The sequence below is a fragment of the Neurospora tetraspora genome, assembly GCF_033439725.1.
Source record: "Neurospora tetraspora strain CBS 560.94 chromosome Unknown B0H65scaffold_4, whole genome shotgun sequence".
Classification (NCBI taxonomy): domain Eukaryota; kingdom Fungi; phylum Ascomycota; class Sordariomycetes; order Sordariales; family Sordariaceae; genus Neurospora; species Neurospora tetraspora.
The window spans coordinates 3,952,080-3,976,398 of record NW_026944386.1 but is presented as its reverse complement, the minus strand read 5'-3'; the positions used below and the strand labels follow the sequence as shown (position 1 = coordinate 3,976,398).

Here is a 24,319-nt window from a genome sequence, read left to right as displayed (position 1 = left end):
GCTCCTTCAATTACAGTTCCCCAAACCCCTTGATCAAATTGTCTTAAAGGACTGATGAGGGAAAATAGACCTCCAAGAGTTGATTTGACTGTAATCGAACCTTCTTGGATCGCTTGATACCGTGGAAAGGTATCAAATCTTAGAGTGTCTTGAGGACAACTTGTGCTACTTTTGGGGGAAGAGGCTGCCCGAGGCTGCCTGTTAGCGTCTGTTAGCAACCGCTGTCCCGCACCCACCCTGTGCCACCTTGTGACGTCTCACACCTCTTGGCAGCTTACCGACCACCATGCATCCACCACCACAATCCATATCACCACCTTCGACGCCCATCTCTGCGACGCTGACGGGATTGTTGTGGCGTTTCTTGGCTAATTTAACGGGTACTATACCCTATAGGTCTATCGTTGCAGCAATCCGCCACAAAATGGACGACAATGGGTTCCCTCGGGTCAGCTCGCGCGGGGTCCGAGCACACGACAACGACAACCCCTCCGTGCCGAGCTTCCTCTTTTCCGAAGCGATACCGATAGCGACCTACGTTAGCGACCCTCCAATATGACTTCAGACGGCGTGATCCCTCACGTCCTATGCGATCGGTGCTCCCGCATCATCCACTCCGACTGGGTTCAAGAACGACTATGAGGATATGATGAATGATTTGGCCGGACTGGACGACTGGCTGGAAGAACGGTACAACGAGAGTTTTGACTTCTCTGGCCCATGGATCATGGACGACTTTGTCACTGTCCAGCTGCGGAAGGTTCGAAGTGGTGAGTTTCCTGCCTCGATGGGATGTTCAAGGCTGTTTCTAACGTTATAACCCCAGACACGTACTCGCCAGCAGGCCGTGATTCCAACCTCCCACTGTCTCCGTCCTCGGACGCTCCCGAAGTCCTCAAATCCATGCAACACTGGCTGGAAGACTGCGTCAAGAACCACCCCGAGTGCAACCGTTATTCCTCCACGCAAAAGGACCCCACTGCCACATGGCTGCCTACGCGGCTCATCGACGTGGGAGAAGTACCCGGCAAACTAGCTCCTCGGTTGGTGATCTCGGCTGCGGAAGGCCTTGCCCAAAAGAAGGCACACTACCTCACGCTCAGCCATTCCTGGTCCATCTCCACGAAAGCTCACAACTTGAAGCTGGAGACAGATAACATGGCCCAGTTGCAAGATAGCATACCCCTTGATGACAGCCTGTCCAAGACGTTTCGGGATGCCATGAGATAACCCAACAGCTCGGATGTCGGTATGTATGGATCGATTCCTTGTGCATCATCCAAAGTGGTCCAAAGGCCAAGGAAGACTGGCAAAGAGAAGGACTTACCATGAGTGATGTTTATGGTCATTCACGCTGTAACATTACCGCACTGGGGACTGGCGGCAACGATGGCTGCTTCACCCCAAGGAACCCATTGCAGATCAGCCCATGCCGGATCAGAGTGTGTGACGATAAATCCACCATATACGCTGTCAACTCCCTACTCGAAAACACGTTCGTGGAGAATGTGGAACAGTCGCCCCTGTTCAAGCGAGGCTGGGTCTTCCAGGAGAGCGTCCTGTCCTCGCGAGCGGTATACTTTGGAGCTCCCCAGCTCTTCTGGGAATGTCGTCGTCAAGCCTTTGCCGAGTCGTGGCCGCTCAAGACCGACACGCCCCGAGTGCAACAACGCCTCACCGAGCCTACCTTGCGAGCCACCGGGGACACCCCCTTTTCCTCCAAGACAGTCTTCGAGGCGCTCTGCAACGCCGAAGAACAGCAGGTGTAAAATGAGCCCAACGAAGCAAAGGACAGAGCAAGACACCTAATCGAGCACACGTTTCCCTCCTTCCTCGCCTGGGAAAAGATCGCAAAGACCTTCATCGGCACCTCCCTAACCTTTACCTCCGACCGCCTTTTCGCCATGGCCGGCATCGCCCGTACCATCGAGCACTTCCGCTCCTTCACCTACGTCACCGGAACCTGGCGCGAGCTCTACCCGCTTGACCTTCTCTGGCGCTTCACCCGCGAGCTGGGCGAGCGAAAGAACATCGTCTCAGGCTCTAATGCCCCCTCGCGGTCGTGGGCCGCCAAGGAACTCGACATGCAGGAATTGTTGAAGAACATTGCGGAAAGCGAAAAGAACACACAACGTCCCGCTCACTGGGATGGGAATAAGCGGTTTCTGGTTGAGTCGGTCACTGGCGTCGCTTACCTCTCCCAGCTTGTCGAGTTCCCTGATCCCCCGTTTGAGTCGAAGTACAGGCCTGATAAAGAGGGGGAGATCACGATTGTTCTGAAGGGCCATGTGCGCAAGGGCCTGGTGAAGACGGAGCTGGATGTCCAGAGCTACCCGGAGGAGGGTCGACTGTCTACCGGCGTGTCGGTGCCTTCAGGACGGGCGAGTTGTCAGACTGTCCTGTTAATGCATTCGACGGGGGTGAAGTGGAGGAGGTGTTGCGTATTTGCTGAGGTCGACTTCAATTCAACAAAAAGGAGATCCCGTTCTTGCCGGTCATCCAGCCAATGCTCCTATTCACACCGTCCCCTTTTCCTCGCCCAGGTCTTGGCTTACCCACCCAAAGCGGAACGGAGGCCGCCATCGTATCCTCAGATCTCGTGTAGACCCTAGCACAAGTAAAACCTCCACAGCGCGAGGTAGATCATCATCAGTTTCCATCCGTGACGGTTTCCAGACATTTTTCATGTCCTTGTCACCTGGCGTTCGTCCATGGGTGTGGTTGCTTACTGAGCTCCAAGTCAGTGAACCTCAGAGCGAGTTGATAGGCCGATCCTTCTCAGCTCATATCTGTTCGTATCGAAACCGACTCTTACCAAGAATGTCCCCGTTTTAGAAAAGACATCATGCTACGTTCCCACGTTCCCTTTCATGTCGTTCAAGTTCACCTCTTCACACCGCTTCGGGCTTTTGACTTGATTGGCGAGACTCGAGCTCCCCAGTGTCGCCTCAACTCAGCCTCCAGGTCCCAGCGGCACCGAGGTCCCGATGCACTCGTACAAGTGTTACGAAACAGATGAATTGGGGATCTTTGATTCGTGGAAAGGATCATTCCCGAAGTCTGTGTGTGTCTTGTTCGATTTGTGGGCGACACTGCATGCTGCGATCGTGCACTGCCCTTGCTGCTGAGCCGCTACCGCCATGCTACCGGTGCCGCTGCAATGTTACCTTCGCTGACAACCTACGATCTCGTGGCATCGATGGTGTTGGTGTAGCGTTGTGTAGCAACGGATGAATCAAAGTTCTCACCTCCCTTTGACTCCCGCAATCAACTCCTCTCCCAAAAAAAAAAAATCCATTCAGCATTTGATGACCTCATCTTTGGGGGTTGTCGGGCAGCCTAGGTTGGAGCCTTTTGTCAACCCCCTCTCATAAAAGATGAGTAGGGGGTTGAGGAAAGGTCCCACCACCGAACCGCACCACAACCCCCAAGTAACACGTTACACAACGAAATAAGCGCCCAAGGTGGACTTACACAGTATACGAATGTTTTGCTCAAACCAATCCTGTTACTGGATCGTTCCCAAGAAACTCTGCGACCCGCATCAACTCACCAGAAGGTTGGTCGAAGCCAGATATACCCGGCGCTATACCTAGTTGAGAAAAAGCGGTATATCCCCTTGGACCCCTAGTCTCGGCCATTGCCGAATGAGCCACCTGCACTGCTACCCTGAGGCTTCGCGAAGCCCGTATGTTTCCCTGCTAGGGCATTTAGGGGACCAAATCAGGACGATCAGTCGAAGCTACGGTGCTTTTAGCCTAGCTTGTGCTGTATACTCCGCTTGGTGAACCCGCTGGGAAGGGGAAATACGAGAAAGAGAGGTTTCATCCATCTTCTTGGCAATCGTCATGCTTCGCTTTGGGAAAGGAGGAAAAAAGCCCCATCTGTTCAGGTTCCGACTTCCGTTCGATTCCCAGCTGCAGCTGCAGATCGATGCCCTGAAATCTGAACCGCCAAGCGGGCGGTCCCCCACAAGTCGGTGGATGCCGAACTTCCCTTCTTGTCTATGGACCACCAAGCAAAACAAGCCACGACGATACGAGCTGGCAGACGGTGGCGGTAACTTTTGGTGAGGTGATTGTCAACTGGCGGGCAAGCGAGCAACGTAACAGCCAGCAGGTACGGTAACAGCGGCATCGAGGGAGGACCCGTTCGGTGCAGACGGGGATCATCATCATCAGTTGGGTCGACTTCTCGAGACTCCAGTCCGTCATCCGACATCCGTCCCCATCCCGCTCCCAAGATTTTCAAGTATAAGATCTCGAGAATCCCTTTCTTTCTTGCCCATCCATTCATCTCAACCAGCATCAGCTTCATCATCCAACACTTCCAACACTACAACCTAAACCTTAATCACTAATCACCACCACCCAACCAACCAAACCAACCCCCACCAAATCTATCAAAATGGTCAACTTCACCCGCGCCGTCTCCGCCCTGGCCCTCGCTGCCACCGCCACCGCTGCTCCCGCCAACACCACCGCCAAGGCCACCGAGAGCGGTCTCACCTGGACTGTCAAGGACTTCGACTTCCACGCCGACTACGTCTTCACCACCCCTGCCCACCAGAACAGCTATGGCTACGTCAAGTTCACTTTGACCTCCGACAAGACCGGCCTGGTCTACGGGTGCTCCGCCCAGTCCAGCCAGATTCCCGATTTCTTCTACGAGTTCAACGACGCCTACCCGTGCACTGCGCCCCAGGGCGCGGCTGAGGGCATCAAGGCCAGCTGGGCCAGCTTCAAGTACAACAGGCCTGATGGCAAGTTGATTTTGGAGGAGACTATCGTTCCTGCTGAGGGAGAGACGTAAGTAACCTGTGACTCTGTTCATCGGACACAAAAACAGAAAGACTAACATGATGTATGGGAAAACAGTTATACCGCTTCTGGATCCACCACCATCAAGACTACCTGCACCGATGAGAGCAAGGGCCCTAACCCCAACTGGCAGATTGGCGAGAACTACTCCGAGAGGCACATCGTTTGCGAGAAGACCGATGCTACTGTTGCTGGCACCGTTGCTTAAGCGGGTTGACTAGACACGGTTCCCTTGCCAGCCTAGACCTAGCAAGCTCGAGTATGGGATGTTGGTATACATAGAATGTAATGGAGTGGAACGAATGATGTTGAGTTGGATGACAGGAGGTAGTGGTACTTAGATCTGCTTTGGATAGAAAAAACCAGCAAGCGATTGTTAATGAAATCTCGACGGGTCTCGTCTCAGTGAATCTTATCTGATGTGATGGTGTTGATGCAAATCTTAACGGAATTTCAAACCGATCTTACCTAGTGATCTGATAACTTCAGCCCTACATAGGATCCAATGTGACGTATGTACCTTGACTTCTGATCGAAGATCTTTTAAGCTTTGTAGAGTACATAAGTCTGACTGCTGCAGACTTTGAACCACAGCGTTCCTAGCTGGGTCTAGTGTAGCATTGATCAGAACCTACCCCAGGTTCTACACTAGATCCAGTAACTAACCTAGCCGTGCTACCGGGCTCATCTTTGGTACCTACCTATGATAGAGAAGATGTCAGTATAGAGTCTAGTCTAGTGTTTGACTTCAAAATCTTTCTTTATAAGCCCTCGCTGAAGAAAGTAAAACCACATACGACCATACCCACTGGAGAACTCGGGATCCCGTCCGCTCTCCCATAGATAAGCCAGTGAGGGCCAGACTAGTAGTTGGGTCGGTGACGACCAGCGAATCCCTGGTGTTGTATGTTTTTTTTTTTTTTTTTTCGGTCCACTTTGTATCATTTCTCTTTTTGCATGCATGCACACATCAAACAATACTGTGTCATCTCATCCTGCTTCGCTTCTTTTAGTATCGTTTACGATAGGCACATCCAAATAGTCGTTAAGAGGCGAGTGGAGCCATTCTTTCTTGAGCGGCGGCGGCAGCTCGTTCGATATACTCATACGCATCAGCATCACCGGAGGAAGCCCGCCCTCATCAAGTGGTAACTTCGTCGTTCTTTAGAAAAAACTCAGCCAGTTGGGATCTAGACTAGTGCTTGAGTGAATGATGTGTGAACTTGGATGATAAAAGGTCTCTCTGGATCGACTTTCGACTAAAAGTGTGAGCAAGCAAGCAAGCAAATTTAAGCAATGACTGAATGGACCGATGCTCAGTCATCTCGGTCGGAGTTTACCGCATGTTGTTCATAGCCCAAAGATGACAATCTACCGACCACATATTAACATTACCAGCAAAAACCCACCCCATAAACGCGGAAAAACAAGCCAAAATAATATCGAAAAAGGAGAATAACAAGAACAAGCTACCAAGCAACAAAAGTGAACAGAAAGTTAGAAAAAAAGTTGCGCCAAGAGGGAATCGAACCCCCACCTCATCCTTGGAAGGGATGAATCCTAGCCGTTAGACCATTGGCGCTTTATTGTTGTTGAAAACTGTTTGCGAGTTCTGTGCTTATGTACCCCAATTTGCGGGGTGGTGGCACCCTAACGTGCTTGGCAGGTAGGTGTGGGTCCTCCCGGACTCCTTAACCTGATCGAGCTCCCCCTTTCGGGAAGAGGACGATGGATTCCTCGATACAATTCTTCTGAAGCCACTTGGGGGAAATTGTGAATTGGTTTTATCAAGCCATGAAGAACCTAAGTGACAGATGCGTGCATCGAGTTTCTGGTGGATTTCGCATCGTCTTTCCACTCTTTTGCGCCTTATTATAGGCTGCACCAAGACTCGAGGACGAAGGTAACAAAGCATCAAGGTCAATAGCAGACATTTACAGATAGTCCGTAATGTGCATCGAGGAGTAATTGGGACTTGGAATGGCACGTCGTCACCAGTGACCACGCCACAGCATGGCGTTGGATTGTCATGGGACACGAGCTCTTCTAAGGTATGGTTGGGAAAGTGCTTCATTGATGCCTTCCATGGTTGAGAAAAGAGGAATGTCTTGCCAAGTGTTAACCACAAGGATGAAAAATCCGAGCGGGGTGCGCCTTCCACATGTAACAGCTCCGGGTCGTTCGCTCTTTCCGCTCCCCAGTTGCTATACAGGAACTCGAAAAGTAGAATTGCATCGGAGCAACTGGTCAGGAAACATGAGTAGGGTGATTCTCCAAGGTAGTCCAAGTTTTTGATGGGACATGCTTCAAACCAAGTTCTCGTCCGGAAGACGTCCGGATCGCAGAGTGTCTTCAATGACTTTGGCGGGTGTGACGAGCCACGTCCTGAGGACCGCTTGTAGGAATCATTCCAGCATCACATCGCCAGAGCTCAAGCGTCCATGAAGCCCGTGAAGCAGCTCTCACCCGTAGTCGGTGAATCATCCTCCCATCCAAAACCCCATGAGTAGATCCCAAAACAGGCGGACTTCGCTACTTAAAGCCGCCCCTAATCGGCCTCCATAGGTAGCTTCCCTTCCTTACCTGCGTCCTGCCCAGAAAGCGATATCACCAAGACAGTACCAATCACCAAAACAAGAAAAATGGACCCCCAACTCCCCTCCCCACCCCAACGTCTCTACCTCGCCTCCCTCCCCAACGAGATCCTCGACCGCATCTTCTCCCTCCTCCCCGTCCCCACCGCCCGCCTCTGCCGTCTCATCTCGCACCGCTTCCTCCCCAGCGCCACGCGCGCCTCCTTCCCCGTCCTCGTCGTCTCCCCCCTCCTCAGCGACGGCGACCACCTCCAACGCCTCGCCAACTCGCCCGACATCGCGCCCTGTTTGCGTTCAATCTACTACGTAACCGACACACTCGCCGAGCCGCGATGGCGGCGTCTCGAGTCTTCTCCGGATCTGAACGAGGAGGGAGATCCATAAGAGTTCACCTGGAACACAACCGATCACCCTCGGAATTGGCTGCCGCACTACGTCAACCACCCGGAAGGATCAGGGCGGATCGATCTCCACTCTCCGGAGTGGTACCGGTACCGCTACCCGCCGCTGATCAGCCACCACCGGCGGTCTGCCGAGCAAATCGCCCTCGACCGTGAGCGGTACGAGGAGATCCTGCTAGACCAGGCCAAGTTCTTGGCTGTTGACCACTCGCCCAACCGTGACTACGACGGGATCGTCATGTGTCTGGAACAGTTCCCCGCGCTGGAGAGCATCACCCTGGCCGCATGTCGGGAGATGAGCCTGGCTGCGCCGCTGAACTCGGTAGCGCTGCACAGCGATAGGAACCCCTTCCGGTTCCGAGTATTTCCACGCCCGAGACGGAGGAGAGGGTTTTGCGTTCTCTGGTCCGGTACCTCGAGATGCAATCGGTGATGGGAAAGACGGCGCGGTTGAAGACGCTGCGAATCAAGAACCTGTCTTGGTGCGTGCTGGACGACGACCCAGCAGGTCTTTTCTTCACGCCGACTGTTGAAGACGCGCTGGCGAACCTGACTACGCTGGAGATCCAGATCCGCCATGGGAATCCGATTCACGTTGCGGCGAGCGAGTGTATTCCTCCCAAGTCCCAGAGGAGACTCAGCGACATCATGTCGTCAGGGCGGGTTCGCTCGTTCCTGAAGTCGCTGACGAACTTGCGACACTTGACGTTTGAAAGGGATAGGGTGTGGTACCGCGACGACGAAATGATTCCAGACGATGGCTGGTATAAGTGGTCACTGGGGGACATTATCGATCCGGAATTCCGGTGGCCACACTTGCAGTCGTTGTCGCTGTCACATTTCCACGACTGTGAGAGAGAGGATGTCGAACGAATCATGGACAACCATGCCGATACGCTTTGGAAGGTGTCGCTGGGAGACGCTAATCTCAGGACAACGTCGTGGGTGAATCTGGTGGATTACTTTTACCAGGAGAATCAGAAGCGGATTGCTGGATATAGTGACAAGCCCCTGTACCATCTGGAGCTATGGGGCTGCCTCAGAGGTACCAGAGAAAAGAGCATCACAGGGAACCAGCGGCCCGACGCTCCAGATCACACGGGAGAGGGAGAAAGGTGGGTTTTCTGGCGTGGGGAGACGCATAGCTGGGAACTAGCGAGGTACGTGTATGGGATTGCGTTCCAGGTGTCCAACTACGCACGGGAACATAGGGCGCTCTATGCTCGTATACTCGTCGGTGAGCGCGAGGAGGGACTCGGAGGGCTATGAGGTTGACTACCAGCCAAGAGTGGAAAGAATTCGGCCCAGAAGGGAATCATAGGAGTTTTGACATAACCGAAGGAATTGAGGAAATAAGTCGTGGAGGTAGTTGACAAGTAAAGACTTCGAGGCTTGGCAAGTGAGGGATTGCCGCAGCGGTAGGCTTCGTGACGAGGTAGCCTAGGTATTGAGTTAGTAGAATTGCCATCAGTTGCCATGGGCGTAGAACATCGTTGCTCTCAGACACATGGATGTGAAGTCTGGTGATTTTGCTCCGGTGCCGAAGGGGTGCGGGAGATGATCGATGATCCGGCTGAGACTCCGTGGCGGAAAGGGTTGTGCTGGCCGCGTCTATTGGAAAGATAGAATCAGCTTTGTGCTTTCTAGATCATGCACTTCTGTGGTCACGATTTGGCTGATAGATAGACTGCGTGACGGCTTATGGTTATCATGAGTGGTCAAAATGAACTTTGCACCCCTGGACCCCTTCGTCCGTTTTTGGGTGCGTAGCATCGTACCTGCATCGGAGACTAACCTGGAAAATTCTAAAAGCCCGCCCGATCACGTACCCCTGACAGCTGATCTTGCAGCTAGGGATCCCCCATCTCTTTAGCCGTGCAAATTCATCATCTTAGCGCCCCCCGCAATATACCAGCAGCACTTGATAGCTTCCATTGGCTGTCAGCTAGGAAACACTACCACAGCACTAGAAAATGCTATCAGGGCTGGGGCATTTGATGTATCTTCGCGCTTCAGGTGTATCCTGGAAGGCAAAACTGACCACCGGGTTGGCTCAAATCCGCATGACGCTAAAATGATAAATTTGCGCGGCTAAGGAGATGGTGAACATGGTTGCCACGCGTCCCTGACGTCCACTGACGCTTCCAGAAGATGGAATGGTCCAGTCCAGTCGCAGCTCTCCACCGTCGACGAAAAACTGCCGGATCAGGCAATATTACGCGAGGATATTACTTCACTAAGTAATACTAATAGAGAATGATAGAACGAGCACCTGGCTGTTGGACGGAGTAATAGTGCGTAACGATAGGCGGTAGTGCTGTCAAAGGAAGTACAAGACAGACGCTGTCGAGAGCTTCAACCTGGAACCTCACATACGACTTCACAGAGCGTGAGCAAGATAGACGGTAGGTTGTAAGGTAATGACCGTCAGGCCGTGTTTGGCGACTCGGAAATGGGACCTGGAAATGGGGTTTCGGAAGTGTTGTTCTGAGGAACCGCACGGACCGTTCTGAACCGGATTTTGGCGGTAAATGCCGAGATTTTCAACTCTACCAGTTCTACCTAAAAATACTTCCGAAGACAATTTCCGAGTGCCGTTTGGCGTACTAAATGTCTAGAAATATAACGAATCTACATCGTAATAAATATTATATTATTTATACCCTCTTTTATCTATTTGTCTTTACCCTAACAGGAATCGCCGTATACCCAATCAAGATTTGCCTATTTTACTAGCAATATGGCTGGCGATACCAATTAATTATAGATAACTAGTTAGATTGCTAGTCAGGCAGCGCCCGCGTTTGCTTAATTTAATTAAGTTACTTCTACCCCCTTTATTGGATTTATTAAGAGGAAGACCCCTAAGAAGTTATGGTAGTGGAATGAAATATAGGAGGTTTCTTTATTGTAGGTGTTGAAGAGTGTTAGCGACAATGGCCTTACTAACTAAGGCGGGTTTAAGGAGATAGTGTATAATAATATCGTTAATACTTTTTGTATTGAGTACAGCGTTAAAGTCGACGTTGGTTAAGTTTGTAATAAGGTTGACTATTTTAAGTGTAAATGGCGTGCTTGATAAGCTTTAGGTGGGTATATTAGCTAGTTTGGATTCGGATACGATGTTAAAATAGGGTTACATACTGCGGAGGATATTGTTTGGGATTCCTTTTTGGAGGTTAATTTAGCGCATTTTTATGGGGTATTATAATAAGTATATTAATTTGATAAATTAATAGAATTATAAAGAGTAGTAATAGTTCCGTTATAAAATACTATTATATTATATTTTTATAGAGGAGGCATTCGCTAATAATTAGGGTGTAATTGGAAGTTACGCTTTAATACTTGGTGTATTACTTTTACGTAAAAACGTACTACTAATAGGTATACTATATAAACTTAATAACGAGGATATAGAGGGGAAGCTTAAAGTGCCCGCTTATATTCGTAATAGTAAGAGGAAGGTTGCCGGCTTATTTAACCCTAAGAAGAAGAAGAAGCGGTCTAACAGTAACGCTATTATTAATAGTTTTAAATATTTAGTAGATGCCTTATTCGCGACCAAAAAGGTATTGTAATTATAATTGTAAATCGAACCTATCGCCCTAATATCGTCGTATAAGTAGTTTAAGAAGGTAATCGATATTTTGAACGAAGATTAGGAAGAGAAGGTCGATAAGGATATCGTTGAGTTTATTTTTTAGGAGTGGGAGTAGTTTAAATTTAAGGCGTATCGCTTTATAATTATTTCGAAGAGGAGGAGAGAGGCGTACTTTCGAATTTTAAAGAAGAGGTTGGAGGTAGAAGTTAAGGAGGAGGATTTATTAAATTTGTAGTTGTAAAAGAAAGATTTTGATGTATTTAATATTAATTTAGTCGACCTAACTTTATATTCAATTGCTTTATAATTAGATTTGTAAATATACTATATTATAATATACTATAGTAGTTCATTCATATAAATTAGATTTTTATAGACGGGAGGGAGCGGGAAGTGGGCCTTACCCCGGATTTGATTTTTATTATTTTTCTTGGTTTTTTTTATATTAATATTTTAATACTAAAACAAAATTGTATATATATATAAAAGGTAGCGCTATAATTGCTAGATTAAACCAAATCGATATATTTACTTTATATTAAATTTGAAGTTTTTTTATAATTAATATAAATGAATATATAAATACTTTCAATTAATGGTACGGGTTGTTAAAATTATATTAATTGCGCTAACGGGCCCTAATATCGATTAATATATTAAATATCGTTATATTTTAAATTTCAAAATTTTGGAAGGTAAATAGTAGTTACGGTCTTTATATATTTGTATTTGAAGTATTAGTATTGTAAGAAGGTCGTACTTTGGGGGGTAATCGAACGATTTGAATTTATAGCTCGATAAATACAATTTCATTCGATTTGAACTAGTTGAAGGGTAATTTAAATAATTAGCGCCAAAGGTATATATTTGCTCTCCAATTTAGTAATCCTCCTTCCTCTCCCCTTTTTTCCCTTTTTCTTTCCTCCTCTCTCTTCTTTATATTTCTTCCCTTCTACGCAATTTCTTAGAGTAAGAATTCTATATCCTTTTAAAAATACAGTCGCAATACTAATTTACTTAATTATTAATTCTCCTAATTCGCTTTTAATCCTCTATTATATACCCAACGAGGGGTACTATCTCCGTTACAATTTCGCGATTCTTTAGATTAAATGCGTCCGCTTTTATGGTTTCTAGCTCGAAATTATACCTATTCTACTCTAAGATCTAATTTAATAAAATTACGGTGGTATATACGACTTTGATTTGTATTTTTGGAGGGAAGGAGGGCGTAATACGATAAATTTTAAAAGTCCTCTTTAATCTCCCAATTGTTTTTTCGATAATTATCCGATATTAGAAATGACGCAAGTTGAATAATTCTTTGGGAGTAGCGGGTCGTAAACCGGCTCGGGCTATTTCCTATAGGTAATATTATATACTACAGTATAGGATAAGTAGTTTAGAAGCGTTACTATAGTTTACGTTAGTTAAGTATATTTAACCTTTAAGAATATTAAATCCGCTTTAACCGAGGATATAGTTTAATACCTTTATATCGTTGGCGGACCCCTCTTAACTAGGTAATATATATTGCAAGGGCATAGTATGGGAGGGTCGAAGGCAAAGCTAAGATTCCATCTATGACAGAAGATTTCAGATGGGGAGGAGAAAAGAGGAAGAGAACTAGATACAAGCGTGTAGACCCAAATAAATACCCTGGTCGCACAAGCGATAGCGGGACCCACATGTGGGTCGCTGACTGCCAGCGCCGTCACATATATATAATTTTATTAGACAAGTTGTACGCTAATATAATATTTATAAATATACTATTTTTATAGTTGTACTATAGCATTTATTCCTTAGCGGTAACCTTTATATTAAAGTGTGATTTATCGAGCGTTTTTAATATTTTATGAAAGTGTAGAAAGAGTTTGGGATTAGATTCGATTTCGAAAGGGGTTTCCGTTTTAGGAAGTCGAACTTTCTTTAATACTAGAATTAGGTAAATATTGAAGACTTAATAAAATACCTTAGTATTAAAGTAAATACTCTATACGATATTAATTAGAAGGGTTTAGATTAATTGGTGTATTGTTTTTAGATTGTAATTTATTGTATAAGCGGTTATGTGGAAGGTTAATCCTTATTTAATAACGAAGAGGAATATTAATACCTTTTCGTATATCGAAAGATTATTAGAAGCGGTTAAAGAGTTATAATAAAATAATTACGTTACTAAGCTGTAGAAGGTACGCGGTACTATTTACAATAATAATTGGAAGCGTCTAGTATAGTTATAGAGAAGATCCTTTGTTATAAATTAACTGCTTCTATTTATATTTATAGGAGAAGGGTTTGTTTAGTACGTAAGGGTAGTTATTATGAGTATGATAGTAGTTTATAGTAATCATTGGCGACGACAGCGTTCCTTTATACATTTGTTATGGCGTTTAACGAGGGTGATGTATTGTATATTGACGTTGGTGGTGGCTGTTAGGGGTGTTACGTAGTTATATTTTGATTAAAAGGGGAAAAGAGATTATATTTCTAGGTTAATTTAGAAGGGTTTTGTGTTTGAATCGATTTAGGGCTAGTTTAGAAAGATGTACGGCATTTTATTGGTTGCAACTCAGTTGTTGGTACGAGAATTTCCGAGACCCAGTTTTGGTGGCATTTTCATACAGAAATGTTCCGGGTGGCGCCAAACGCCCACCTGGAAATGGGACCTGGAAGGTTTCCAGGTCCTATTTCCGAGTCGCCAAACACACCCTCAGCCTTGATAAAGGGTGACGGGGTGAACGCTCTTATATGACTACCTTCAGGTTAGCCACGCGCAGATGGGCAGGCCCATGCTTAATAGAGCACGTGTCGGTACGACAGAGTGGGACCTCCAGGCACCTGCCTGGAATATCCCATAACAGGCAGGGATTGACATGTTGAGGCTTTTCAGGCCTTTTCCTTCTGTAATTTAACAGAGTTTGCGCTCAGTGGTTCCGTGCTAGTATCCCAACCCCGCAGGATTCCGTGTCTTTTGTCTCATCGTTGGATTGAGATCGGGGGTTGTGAACTACAGATCGGACGAACTGATGTTCTTTGAGCAGTGCATGCTGTTAATGACGAAGATGAGGGAGTTCGAAACAAGGTAGCACTAGCGGGCAAGGGCTGTCGTTTCATTTGTGATTGGGGGTTCTGTGCCCTGCTCTTGGTGGTTTTAACAGACGGGATGCAACATACTCTTGATTGAGTAAACCAAAGCGTCGGGATGCTTTTTATCGTAAACCATGGTGGTTTGGGTTTGGAATAGACTTTGTTAATGATCACCCATGATCATCATTTGTGCAGACCTCGAGACTCCGATCTTGTCCCATGTGAGGAAGGAAGATCTCTGTGTCATGAAATTTTCTGCATCAACCGAAAGGCCTCCACGACTTTCCGGACTTCGGACCTGGGAGCCCTGACTTGCCAGCGCCAATCTCGGCGTCCTTTCGGACAAGCTTTTTTTTGGGGGCTCCATCGACCCGTTGAACCATCATAACCCCAATACAAATACTTGACTTTCTTGCGCAACCCAACCCGATTTCTTGCGCATTCCAGGCGATCAAGTCACCCAAGCATTTTCAGGAGGACCGAGCCGACGAAAAGATAGTTGCCTTGTTATGAAGCCACCTCAGCTAGGTGGATATGAGGAATATGAGCATGGCGTGATGTGAACTGACTCGGGAGCAGGCGCAGTTGAGCTAGCCATAAAGAGTGTGCATCCGAACAGATGGAGGGGGCACATATTCTCCTGGAATTCTACCTTCTTGGCCATACCCTGCTTTGGAGTTCAGGATGCGAATCCGAGCGGTCGAGAGAGGCGGCAGTGAAGAAAAAGCGGTTGCCCGAGAGCTTGGTTCGCTCAAAGTGTCTTGACTGGTTTGGGCCTGGAGTGAAGCGATTGCGGGGCCCTTAATAGTAGTTCTATGCTAGGCAAGCTGGGGTGTCCTGGCTTTCATAATTCCCGTCCTTTTTTGGCTGGGCGTATAGGGCATAAGATTCGAGCACGTTCCCACTGGATTTGAGCTTGGCTGTTGCTGTTCGAGAATCGCATATGCCGATCGGTTCTTGGTAACAAGTGCGAAGGACAACGATAATAAAGGACGGCAGCCGTTCTTCCACGATACCCGACTAATCCGGCGTGTCCGCCATCGAACGGTGTCCGGCATCCGAAAGCCGTGAGCCAAGACCACCATGTCCAACACTACCAGCACCGACCCGAGGATAACGAGGGCGATCGAGGCTGGGCGGATCCCGGAAGGAATCAGCATTGCCTGGTTAGAGGAATCCCGAGACAAACCTGCGACTGGCGCCATTATCTTCGTCACCGTCCTGACGGGCATCGTTGTGCTATGCCGAATTGCTTCAAGAGCCTTTGTGCTAAGGCGAACCGGACTTGATGATTGGTTGGCGCTACTATGTCTAGTGAGTGCCTCTACCACTCACACTTTTGACAGCAAAACTCTGACCCTTGACCATTCAGGCCCTTCTTATAGCGTTTGTGGTACTGGATACCAAACTGATCAACATTGGAGCGGGGCGGCACTATCAGTACCTCATGTACGTGCTGACGCCGGAGGAGGTGAACCTCAGTGAGATCTGGGACTTTGCGGCACACATTGTCTACACCATTGCGTTGCTGATCTGCCGTGTATCGGGTTTGGCCTTTTACCACCGCATCTGCAGCATCCACCGCGGGTTCCGACTGGCGATTCAGATCCTGATGGGCGTCCTGGTGGCGGGATTCCTGCCGCAGCTGTTCCTCATCATCTTCCACTGTCTTCCGGTGACGGGACTGTGGCCATACACGAAGAAGAACAACTGGCAGAAGGACGTCGAGGGCTACCAGTGCTTGCCATGGGGTCTCGTGTACAGTGTCAACTCGGCCGTGTCACTGTTTTGCGACCTGTTGCTGTTTGGCATCCCGTTGGCCATGATCTGGATCCTTGATCTGCCGCGCAAGCGAAGACTGCAGCTGGCGTGCATTTTGATGCCTGGTATCTTGTAAGTTGTTGCCAATCATGGACAGAAGATGGTTGTTGACTGACACGGCTTGAAGGGTTACTGGCATCTCGATTGCTCGTTTGGTGCTGGTCATTGCAGGTCAGTGGAACGTGGACATGTCATGGACGTACAACCCCCTGTTGGCGGTCGAGGTATCGGAGATCGGAGCGACCTTGATCTCGTTGTCGATTCCCGGCATCAAGCCCGTGTTCGACAAGTTCATCAGGAACACGGGCCACGATTCCAATTCTGGGGGGCACTCTGGGTACTCGACCAAGGGCGGGACCAAGGGCACATCCATGACGCTGCGCAACCTCAGCCTGCGGCCCCAGCACCACAACAAGCTAAGCTCCAACAGCGATTGTTACACGTATAACGACACCAAGAGCCGTAACCGTGACGACGCCGAGACGGGCAGCACCGAAGGCATCATGGTGCGGGTAGACTTTGACCTGACCACGGAGAACGAGCACCGGGGGTCCAAGGCTCTCGAAGCATAATGTGTAATGGTTGAATGGATGTGGATTTGTTTACTGTTCTTGATCAGCTTGGTTAATTAATTGGATCAAAATATACCTTGTACGTGTATGTACGATGGGGAACTGGTGATGGCCAGGGTTGCTTGGCGTGTTTTGTTGACATGTCGGAATTGGACGATGCGGCGAATGATGAGGTTCTAGTCTAGCCTTTTAGCGATGGGAGCACGGGCCATTTGCGCCAAGGTAAACACGACGCCAGTGTCACTTTCGAGGTTACTCCCAAATCTTGGCACTCGCATCGCTTCCCTCCATCGCTTCGATGACGAATTCTCAAGATAAGACAACATGATTTCTTTTCTTCAGTTGTTTGTTTACACATCAACCATCGACACATGACTTGGCTAGCCGCCGCCACGGCGATTGGCATGTGCCTGGGCGCTGCCCTCCCGACCCCTTCCACCGAGGACATCAAGCTCCTCAAGCTCAAGGAGGAGAGCGCGCTCAGCAACATCCTCTTCCCTGTCCTTCCCTGCGGCAGCTTCAAGCTCGAGGAGGCCACCATCGATGATATGCAGGCTGCCATGAACAATGGCACCCTCACCTCGGTCCAGCTTGTCGGTTGCTATGTTCGCCGTACTTTCCAGACCGATCTCTACATCAACTCCCTCCTCCAGTACAACCCTGATGCCCTGTCCATCGCTGCTCAGATGGACGCTGAGCGTGCCGCCGCCAAGGTCCGCGGTCCTCTCCATGGTATCCCCTTCACCGTCAAGGACAACATTGCCACCAAGGATCAGCTCGAGACCACTGCTGGCTCGTGGGCTCTTCTCGGCAGCCTTGTCCCCCGTGATGCCCACGTTGTCGCCAAGCTCCGTGAGGCCGGTGCCGTTCTCTTCGGTAAGACTACCCTCTCCGAGTGGGCCGATATGCGCAGCAACAACTACTCCGAGGGTTACTCTGCCCGCGGTGGCCAGTGCCGCTCTGCTTACAACCTGACCGTCAACCCTGGTGGTTCCTCCTCCGGTAGCGCCGTTGGTGTCGCTGCCAACACCATCGCCTTCTCCCTAGGCACCGAGACCGACGGCTCCGTCATCAACCCTGCTATGCGCAACAACATTGTCGGCTTCAAGCCCACCGTCGGATCCCCGAGAGCGAACACCAAGATACCGTCGGTACTTTCGGTCGTACCGTCCGTGATGCTGTCTATGCTCTTGATGCCATCTACGGCCTTGATCAGCGCGACGAGTACACCCTTGCCCAGGACGGCAAGACCCCCGAGCACGGCTACGCATCCTACCTCACCACCAAGGCTGCCCTCAAGGACGCCGTCTTCGGCATTCCCTGGAACAGCTTCTGGCGCTACGCCGACCCTGAGCAGGTTCGCCAGTTGACCGCCCTTATCAAGCTCATCGAGGATGCTGGCGCCACCATCATCAACGGCACCGAGATTACCGACTACGAGAGAATCGTCAGCCCCTACGGCTGGGACTGGGACTATGGCACCAGCCGCGGCTACCCCAACGAGTCCGAGTACACCGTCGTCAAGGTTGACTTCTACAACAACATCAAGACTTACCTCTCCGAGCTCGAGAACACCAACATCCGCTCTCTCGAGGATATCGTCCAGTTCAACTACGACAACGATGGCACCGAGGGTGGCCACCCCTGGCCCCTTGGTCACCCCGCCTTCTACTCCGGTCAGGATGGCTTCCTCGCTTCCCTCGCCACCAAGGGTATCAAGGATGAGACCTACTACCAGGCCCTCAACTTCACCCAGTGCTCCACCCGCAACGGCATCGATGACGCTCTTACCTACAAGGGCAAGAAGATCTCCGGTCTCCTTGTTCCTCCTGATGTCGCTCAGGCTCCCCAGATTGCTGCTCAGGCCGGCTACCCTATGATCACCCTTCCGGCCGGTACCCACTCCGCCAGCGGCATGGGCATCGGTCTCGGCATCATGCAGACTGCCTACGGTGAGCCCGAGCTCGTCAAGTGGGGTTCTGCCATTGAGGACCTCCAAAAGTCCACCAACACCCCTTACAAGCGCACCCTTCCCCAGTGGAGAGATTTCCTCAAGAGGAACATTCCCGTCTACAACGTCTACGAGGGTTCCGATTAAACAATTTGTCTCTCTTTTTCCCCTTTCCTTGCCATATTTGTTTGAATCATCAGCATCATCAAGCGAGTCAAGTCTCATGTAAGAAGATGGAGTTAGGGATTTCTAAGCCCAAACATCCCCAACCTGTCGGTTGACTACATCTTCATCAAAGTCCTCTCACCGAAGTCAAGGTACGTCACGGTCACACAGCTGAGGTCCCAGACTTTGAGGCATGACATTGTTCGCTTATAGCTTTGTTCAAAAGCAGACAGTCCTCGAAATCAACGTGATCCAACCAATTTCATCGTAGCTCCATACACACAAGTCTTGCTCGTCACAGCCCGACTATCCATTCCACCTTTTCCCGAAACCCTTATCATGTCTCAGCCCGCTTAAGCAACGGTACCGGCAACAGTAGGATCAAGTCGACAGCAGGAGAACTTGCCGAAAAACTTCAGAGTGGAAGATAGGCGATGACAGTAAGGGGTGCTTGTAAAGTGATCAGCAATCGGACTAACTCGTCAGGGTTAAAAAAAACCACCACGAATAGGCACGGTGGGTTTCTTTCCTTTCTCATATGCACCTTTATTTACCCTTCGTCCTCTTGCGTAGATTCAACAGGGTTTTAACCTTGACGGGTACTTCACATGGCAGACGAATAATGTTGTCGATTAAGTGGAAGCCATGGCCTGTTGTTACAACCCCTGCAGGGCTGACGGATCACATCCAAAAAAAAAAAATAATGCATGAACAAAATGCAAAAAGAGAAATCACTGCGCCAGCCGCGAATCGAACGCGGGGCCCATCGATGGCAACGATGGATTTTACCACTAAACCACTGGCGCTTTGTGGTGTTGATGAAATATTTTAATCATAACAGGTGCTTACCTACCTAGTTCTTTGTGTTTACTGTTTTCTGTGCAATGGTGTTGTGCTCACTATGTACTTCAAGCACAGTCAATGTTTTAAAAGTTCGCCATCACTTCTTCTTCTTCGCCCGTCTCACACAAAAAACCGTACAAGATAACATCCGTTGTTTTTCTTACCCTTCTAGCTATTCCGACGGACTTTCCCAAATTCCATATTCATCGTTCTTCCAGCAATTTTCAAGTCCCGACCAACATCACCATCACCAACCAAGGTAACCTGGACCAATCGCATTTGCTGGATACTCAGCTCCTGTCTGTCAGATAACACTCGATGCGGCGGAGCGGCGCTTGCCCAACGTGGCTTATGCGGATGTCACCCTCGCTTACTTTCTTATTGTCGCACAAAAGAAAAGCTTATCTTCACTTCCAATTCTATTCTAGAGCCATCAATTGGGGGTTTCATGTGTAACTTGAACTATTGCCGAAGGATGTCGGCATTAGCATTGTCGCACGATTGTGCCGGCTGAGTCCGCCCTGTGCCGCTATCTCCGCCTTACGTGGGTTTTGAGTTATCCTTGAACTGCAACTGCCGTCAAAGTAACTTGCGCGGTGTTTGGAAGATGTCATGTTCTCGATGTTGCCTCTCAATCCCTCTCAATACCACCCTCCGCTAACGCACATTACGGGCGCGTTCCAAATTTCCAACGTTGATCCAGAGCCCATACAAATCGACCCCTGCGGTTGATATGTAGTAAATATGTAGTTGATTATACCGTATATGGCTTAAAGAAGACGTTCAGGGACCTTGGCACGTACCACGCTAGACAGGCCCCCTTGTACGTGGCTTTTCAGCCTGTATGAGGCCTTGTAACTTCCTAAAAGGGAACGAAAAGTGCCAAGGCCCGTTGATCCAAAAAAGCTGAGAATCTTAGCTTTTTTGGAGGGTTTGCCATTGATCCGACTAAAAGAGATAACGAAAACTACCAAAACGAGTTCAATTTTGAAGCTATTTACGAATGGAGACATCTATCTGGATGCTGAAAAGCCGCTCTATAAGATAATATAGCGTGCACTATCGTAGGACCGTTATTGGGACCACCGTTCAAAATCGTTCAAAATCGTTCAAAATCGTCCTACGATAGTGCACGCTATATCATTTTATAGAACGGCTTTTCAGCAACCAGATGGATGTCTCCATTTGTGAATGGCTTCAAAATTGAGCTCGTTTTGGTCATTCCCAAATGAACCCTTTGTTGGAGTTCACGAAAGAAAAATTCCACCCTGGTAGTGCCAAGGCCTTGGCATGGCCTTGGCAGAGGGTACATTCGAGCTGCAGATTTAGGCTTTGTACTCGGATCAACAACTGGATCAACTGGCGGATCAGCCATCGAAATTTGGAACACGCCCTACGACCGACAGCCTCAAAGGATCTTTCTCCAAACAGTGTCTACCTAACGCTAGCCTGTAATCTCCCAAGGTCTAGAATAATCCCATGCTCTGATCCCATATATAAATAGTCTGATTGAGCTAGGAATCACTGCCGGAGATCTAGAACATCTATCTGTTCAGGGGTAGTATTTTTCCTTTTCTCGTCTTTTTCCACGCTAGTGACGTTAAGTCCGAGCTGAAAAGATATCGGAATGATGTTAGCGCCCTACTGCAAGCCGTTCACATGTCAAAGGATGGGAGAAAAGTCGAAGGGTACCTTAGGTTTGTGGCTTCAAGCCGCCAACGTTATCGGCTGTACCTGCCTGTAATTCGCTGAATTCAGGCGAGTGCTGTAGCAAACATGCAGGAACATCGATGATGGAACCTATAACAACCCTTGTAATCTCTGCATGATGCGTTGTGTTAATGCCAGCGGTCTGGCTACTGTACCTCGTCGTTGTTGTTCGACTCGTGGACAAGAGAGCAAGGGTTTTGACATTAGGAGGGCGCCGTAACTTCACAGATCCATCTACATCCAACCATCACCATCCGACGGCGCAGGCTTCAGCCGCATACTGACTAGCCCTCTTCTGGCCGTTGAAGCCTAGATCAAAGGGTCCCAGCATCATGTCAGCTGCCCAGAATATCGATAATGTTTCATCATGACGGCGGTTGCGCTGTTCCATTGTGTCGGTCTTTTTCCAGACCCCACTGCTCGGATATCTTGGAAGATTCGGTGATTGAAGTCCAAGCCACTTAGAATTGGGTAAACTTACGCCATGGTTTTTGGTATGATGAAGCTTCTGGGTTGCTATAAGGTAGACGAGCACTCACTGCTTTCTTGCACCTTTGAGCTTGAAACGGGAACGTCATCCAAACACACAGAAATCCTCCAACCACAATGGCAGTCCTCAACTGGGCCAGCTCCCGTGCTGCTACTCTCAGTCCCGGGACAGCAGCTTTGCTTGTCATTACGACATGGCTGCTGTACATCACCAGTCTCGCAATCTATCGACTGTATTTCCACCCCTTGGCCAAGTTCCCAGGAAGAAAAATGGCTGTTGTCACCACTTGGTACGAGTTCTACTACGAGTTACGGTATGGGGGGCAGTACATCTTTGAGATAGAGAAGATGCATAAGGAGTTTGGTGAGGAAGCGTCGCAAGCCCAAAACCAAAGTCAGCACTAACGAGTTGGTGAACTTAGGGCCGATAGTGCGCATCAATCCTCATGAACTGTCGATCCATGACCCGGAGTACTACAACGAGCTTTATGTGGGAAGCAGCAAACGGCGGACCAACTTCTGGCCACTGTTTCAGGGGTGTACCGATGACACTGATGGTGAGCTTCCCGGAACACGTCGGACGTTCGAGGGAAGGGTTAAATGCTGACCGTGTCCCACCCAGTTAACCACTTCATGACCATCGACCACGACCTACATCGCCAGCGACGAAAGCCTTTCGACCCCTTCTTTTCCCGCATGGCTATTAACACTCGATACTGGCCCATGCTTACCGACAAGGCTCTCTTCTTGGAGTCCCGTATCCGTGGGTACAGGGGCCAAGGGAAAGCTGTTCGGCTGGACCGCGCTTTCTCGGCCTTTTCAGCGGACTGCATCGAGAGGATATGCACCGACGACCTTGAGCCTGGTGATGGGTTCCTCGATCAACCGGATTTTGGACCCGAGTGGTATGATGGGATGCTGGGGTTGATCAGGAACGCGCCAATCTTGACCAAGTTTCCAAAGGCTTTGAGGTGAGTTGGTTGGCTGCTTGGCCGTCAAGAACCTCTCGTGGTCGCTTTTCCAGGCTGACCGATGATAGCGCCCTTGGGTACATGCCGCAGCGCTTGCTGCTTTGGCTCTTCCCGCAAGGACACATAGCCAACAAATACGACGAACGAACAAGAACGCAGATCCACAAAGCCGTAACCAAACAGCACCTGTCCAAGGACGCCAGCTCGGAGCATATCACACTCTTCCGTGCACTAGCGCAGAGTAACCTCTCACCTGCTGACAAAACAGAAGAACGGCTGGTACGAGAAGCGAAGCTTATCTTCCTCGGCGGAACGATCAGCACCGGGCGAACCCTCAGCTTCGTATCCTACTACATCCTCTCCCGCCCAGATATCAAAGCCCGTCTCGCGGACGAGTTGCGACATGTTATGGCTGCGTGGCCCGAGGTTGTTCCCACTTGGACCGAGCTGGAGAGATTGCCTTATTTGCAGGCAGTGATCAAGGAGGCTTTGCGGTAGGTTTCCTACAAAAAAAAAACTCGTGTGTGTTAGCAAACAGAACTGACGGACAAGGGAAACAGACTCAGCTACGGCTTCATGAGACGCCTGCCGCGCGTCTCGCCCGATGTGGCCATCCAGTACAAGGATTACACGATCCCGCCTGGTACTCCGGTGGGCATGAGCGCCTACTTGATGCATAGCAACCCGGAGGTGTACCGGGATCCAGACCAGTTCGTCCCGGAGCGGTGGCTGGCTGAGGACACGAAGGCGATGCAGAGAAGCTATGTGCCCTTTACTAAGGGGTCGAGAAGTTGCCTTGGTCAAAAGTAAGTGATACCCGTTGAGTTTTTGGTGGGATCGAGAGGCGCCTTTTGCTGACTTGTTGTGTAGTCTCTCCATGGCGGAGATCAGTCTGGTTCTAGCGGTGCTCTTTCGACCCAACGGACTGGGTATGGAGCTATTCGAGACGGACGAGAGTGATGTGAAGCATGTTCATGATTTTGTTGTGCCGCTGCCGAAGTTGGATAGTTTGGGTGTTCGGGTCATGGTTCGTTGAAGATGGATGGAGGAGGAAGAACTTCCCGGCGCTGGTGATGCCGGGGCAGATGTTAGTGACATGGTGCACGGCCAGCTCAGTTAGGGAAGGCGTACTAACATAAACCTTCCTCGTGGAAAACGCTGGAATGTTGCTTTAGTCACTCCGCACTGTGAGCCCTTGAAACAAATAAAGGAAAGCAAAACTGCTTGTCAAAGAAATTCCTTACATTAAGGTAATAAATGAAGTCAGCTAGAGTATTGCGATTTT

General features: G+C 49.2%; 7 protein-coding genes and 2 non-coding genes across 9 annotated transcripts; 7 read left to right on the top strand and 2 right to left on the bottom strand.

Annotated features, from left to right (window-relative positions):
• Positions 1-424: 424 nt before the first annotated feature.
• Positions 425-1,230, top strand: B0H65DRAFT_549223 (uncharacterized protein; the record flags this gene model as incomplete). The annotated part of the gene is made up of 3 exons (XM_062829640.1): positions 425-538; positions 632-770; positions 827-1,230. 3 exons carry the CDS (start codon positions 425-427, stop codon positions 1,228-1,230), a joined length of 657 nt encoding a protein of 218 aa, XP_062682147.1.
• A 98-nt stretch (positions 1,231-1,328) lies between these two features.
• Positions 1,329-2,605, top strand: B0H65DRAFT_549222 (uncharacterized protein; the record flags this gene model as incomplete). The annotated part of the gene is made up of 3 exons (XM_062829639.1): positions 1,329-1,763; positions 1,815-2,362; positions 2,566-2,605. The coding sequence occupies 3 exons, from the start codon at positions 1,329-1,331 to the stop codon at positions 2,603-2,605; spliced, it is 1,023 nt and encodes a 340-aa protein (XP_062682146.1).
• A 1,635-nt stretch (positions 2,606-4,240) lies between these two features.
• B0H65DRAFT_208578 (uncharacterized protein) lies at positions 4,241-5,226 on the top strand. The gene is made up of 2 exons (XM_062821899.1): positions 4,241-4,808; positions 4,878-5,226. The coding sequence occupies exons 1-2, from the start codon at positions 4,408-4,410 to the stop codon at positions 5,026-5,028; spliced, it is 552 nt and encodes a 183-aa protein (XP_062682145.1). The 5' UTR covers positions 4,241-4,407; the 3' UTR covers positions 5,029-5,226.
• A 1,104-nt stretch (positions 5,227-6,330) lies between these two features.
• B0H65DRAFT_t250 lies at positions 6,331-6,402 on the bottom strand. Its single transcript has one exon. It is a non-coding gene; the product is annotated as a tRNA-Gly (tRNA).
• A 1,060-nt stretch (positions 6,403-7,462) lies between these two features.
• On the top strand, positions 7,463-9,507 carry B0H65DRAFT_558412 (uncharacterized protein; the record flags this gene model as incomplete). The annotated part of the gene is given in 3 exon segments (XM_062830101.1): positions 7,463-7,754; positions 7,800-8,176; positions 8,194-9,507. 3 exon segments carry the CDS (start codon positions 7,463-7,465, stop codon positions 9,082-9,084), a joined length of 1,560 nt encoding a protein of 519 aa, XP_062682144.1. The 3' UTR covers positions 9,085-9,507.
• A 5,949-nt stretch (positions 9,508-15,456) lies between these two features.
• On the top strand, positions 15,457-16,920 carry B0H65DRAFT_208549 (uncharacterized protein). Its single transcript, XM_062821898.1, has 3 exons — positions 15,457-15,826; positions 15,885-16,405; positions 16,461-16,920. Exons 1-3 carry the CDS (start codon positions 15,596-15,598, stop codon positions 16,903-16,905), a joined length of 1,197 nt encoding a protein of 398 aa, XP_062682143.1. The 5' UTR covers positions 15,457-15,595; the 3' UTR covers positions 16,906-16,920.
• A 265-nt stretch (positions 16,921-17,185) lies between these two features.
• On the top strand, positions 17,186-19,003 carry B0H65DRAFT_574543 (amidase signature domain-containing protein; the record flags this gene model as incomplete). The annotated part of the gene is given in 2 exon segments (XM_062830584.1): positions 17,186-18,020; positions 18,035-19,003. 2 exon segments carry the CDS (start codon positions 17,277-17,279, stop codon positions 19,001-19,003), a joined length of 1,713 nt encoding a protein of 570 aa, XP_062682142.1. The 5' UTR covers positions 17,186-17,276.
• A 753-nt stretch (positions 19,004-19,756) lies between these two features.
• B0H65DRAFT_t249 lies at positions 19,757-19,827 on the bottom strand. Its single transcript has one exon. It is a non-coding gene; the product is annotated as a tRNA-Gly (tRNA).
• Positions 19,828-21,992: 2,165 nt separating this feature from the next.
• B0H65DRAFT_466931 (cytochrome P450) lies at positions 21,993-24,301 on the top strand. The gene is made up of 6 exons (XM_062826882.1): positions 21,993-22,427; positions 22,486-22,620; positions 22,686-23,034; positions 23,103-23,528; positions 23,595-23,840; positions 23,905-24,301. Exons 1-6 carry the CDS (start codon positions 22,181-22,183, stop codon positions 24,068-24,070), a joined length of 1,569 nt encoding a protein of 522 aa, XP_062682141.1. The 5' UTR covers positions 21,993-22,180; the 3' UTR covers positions 24,071-24,301.
• Positions 24,302-24,319: the final 18 nt, after the last annotated feature.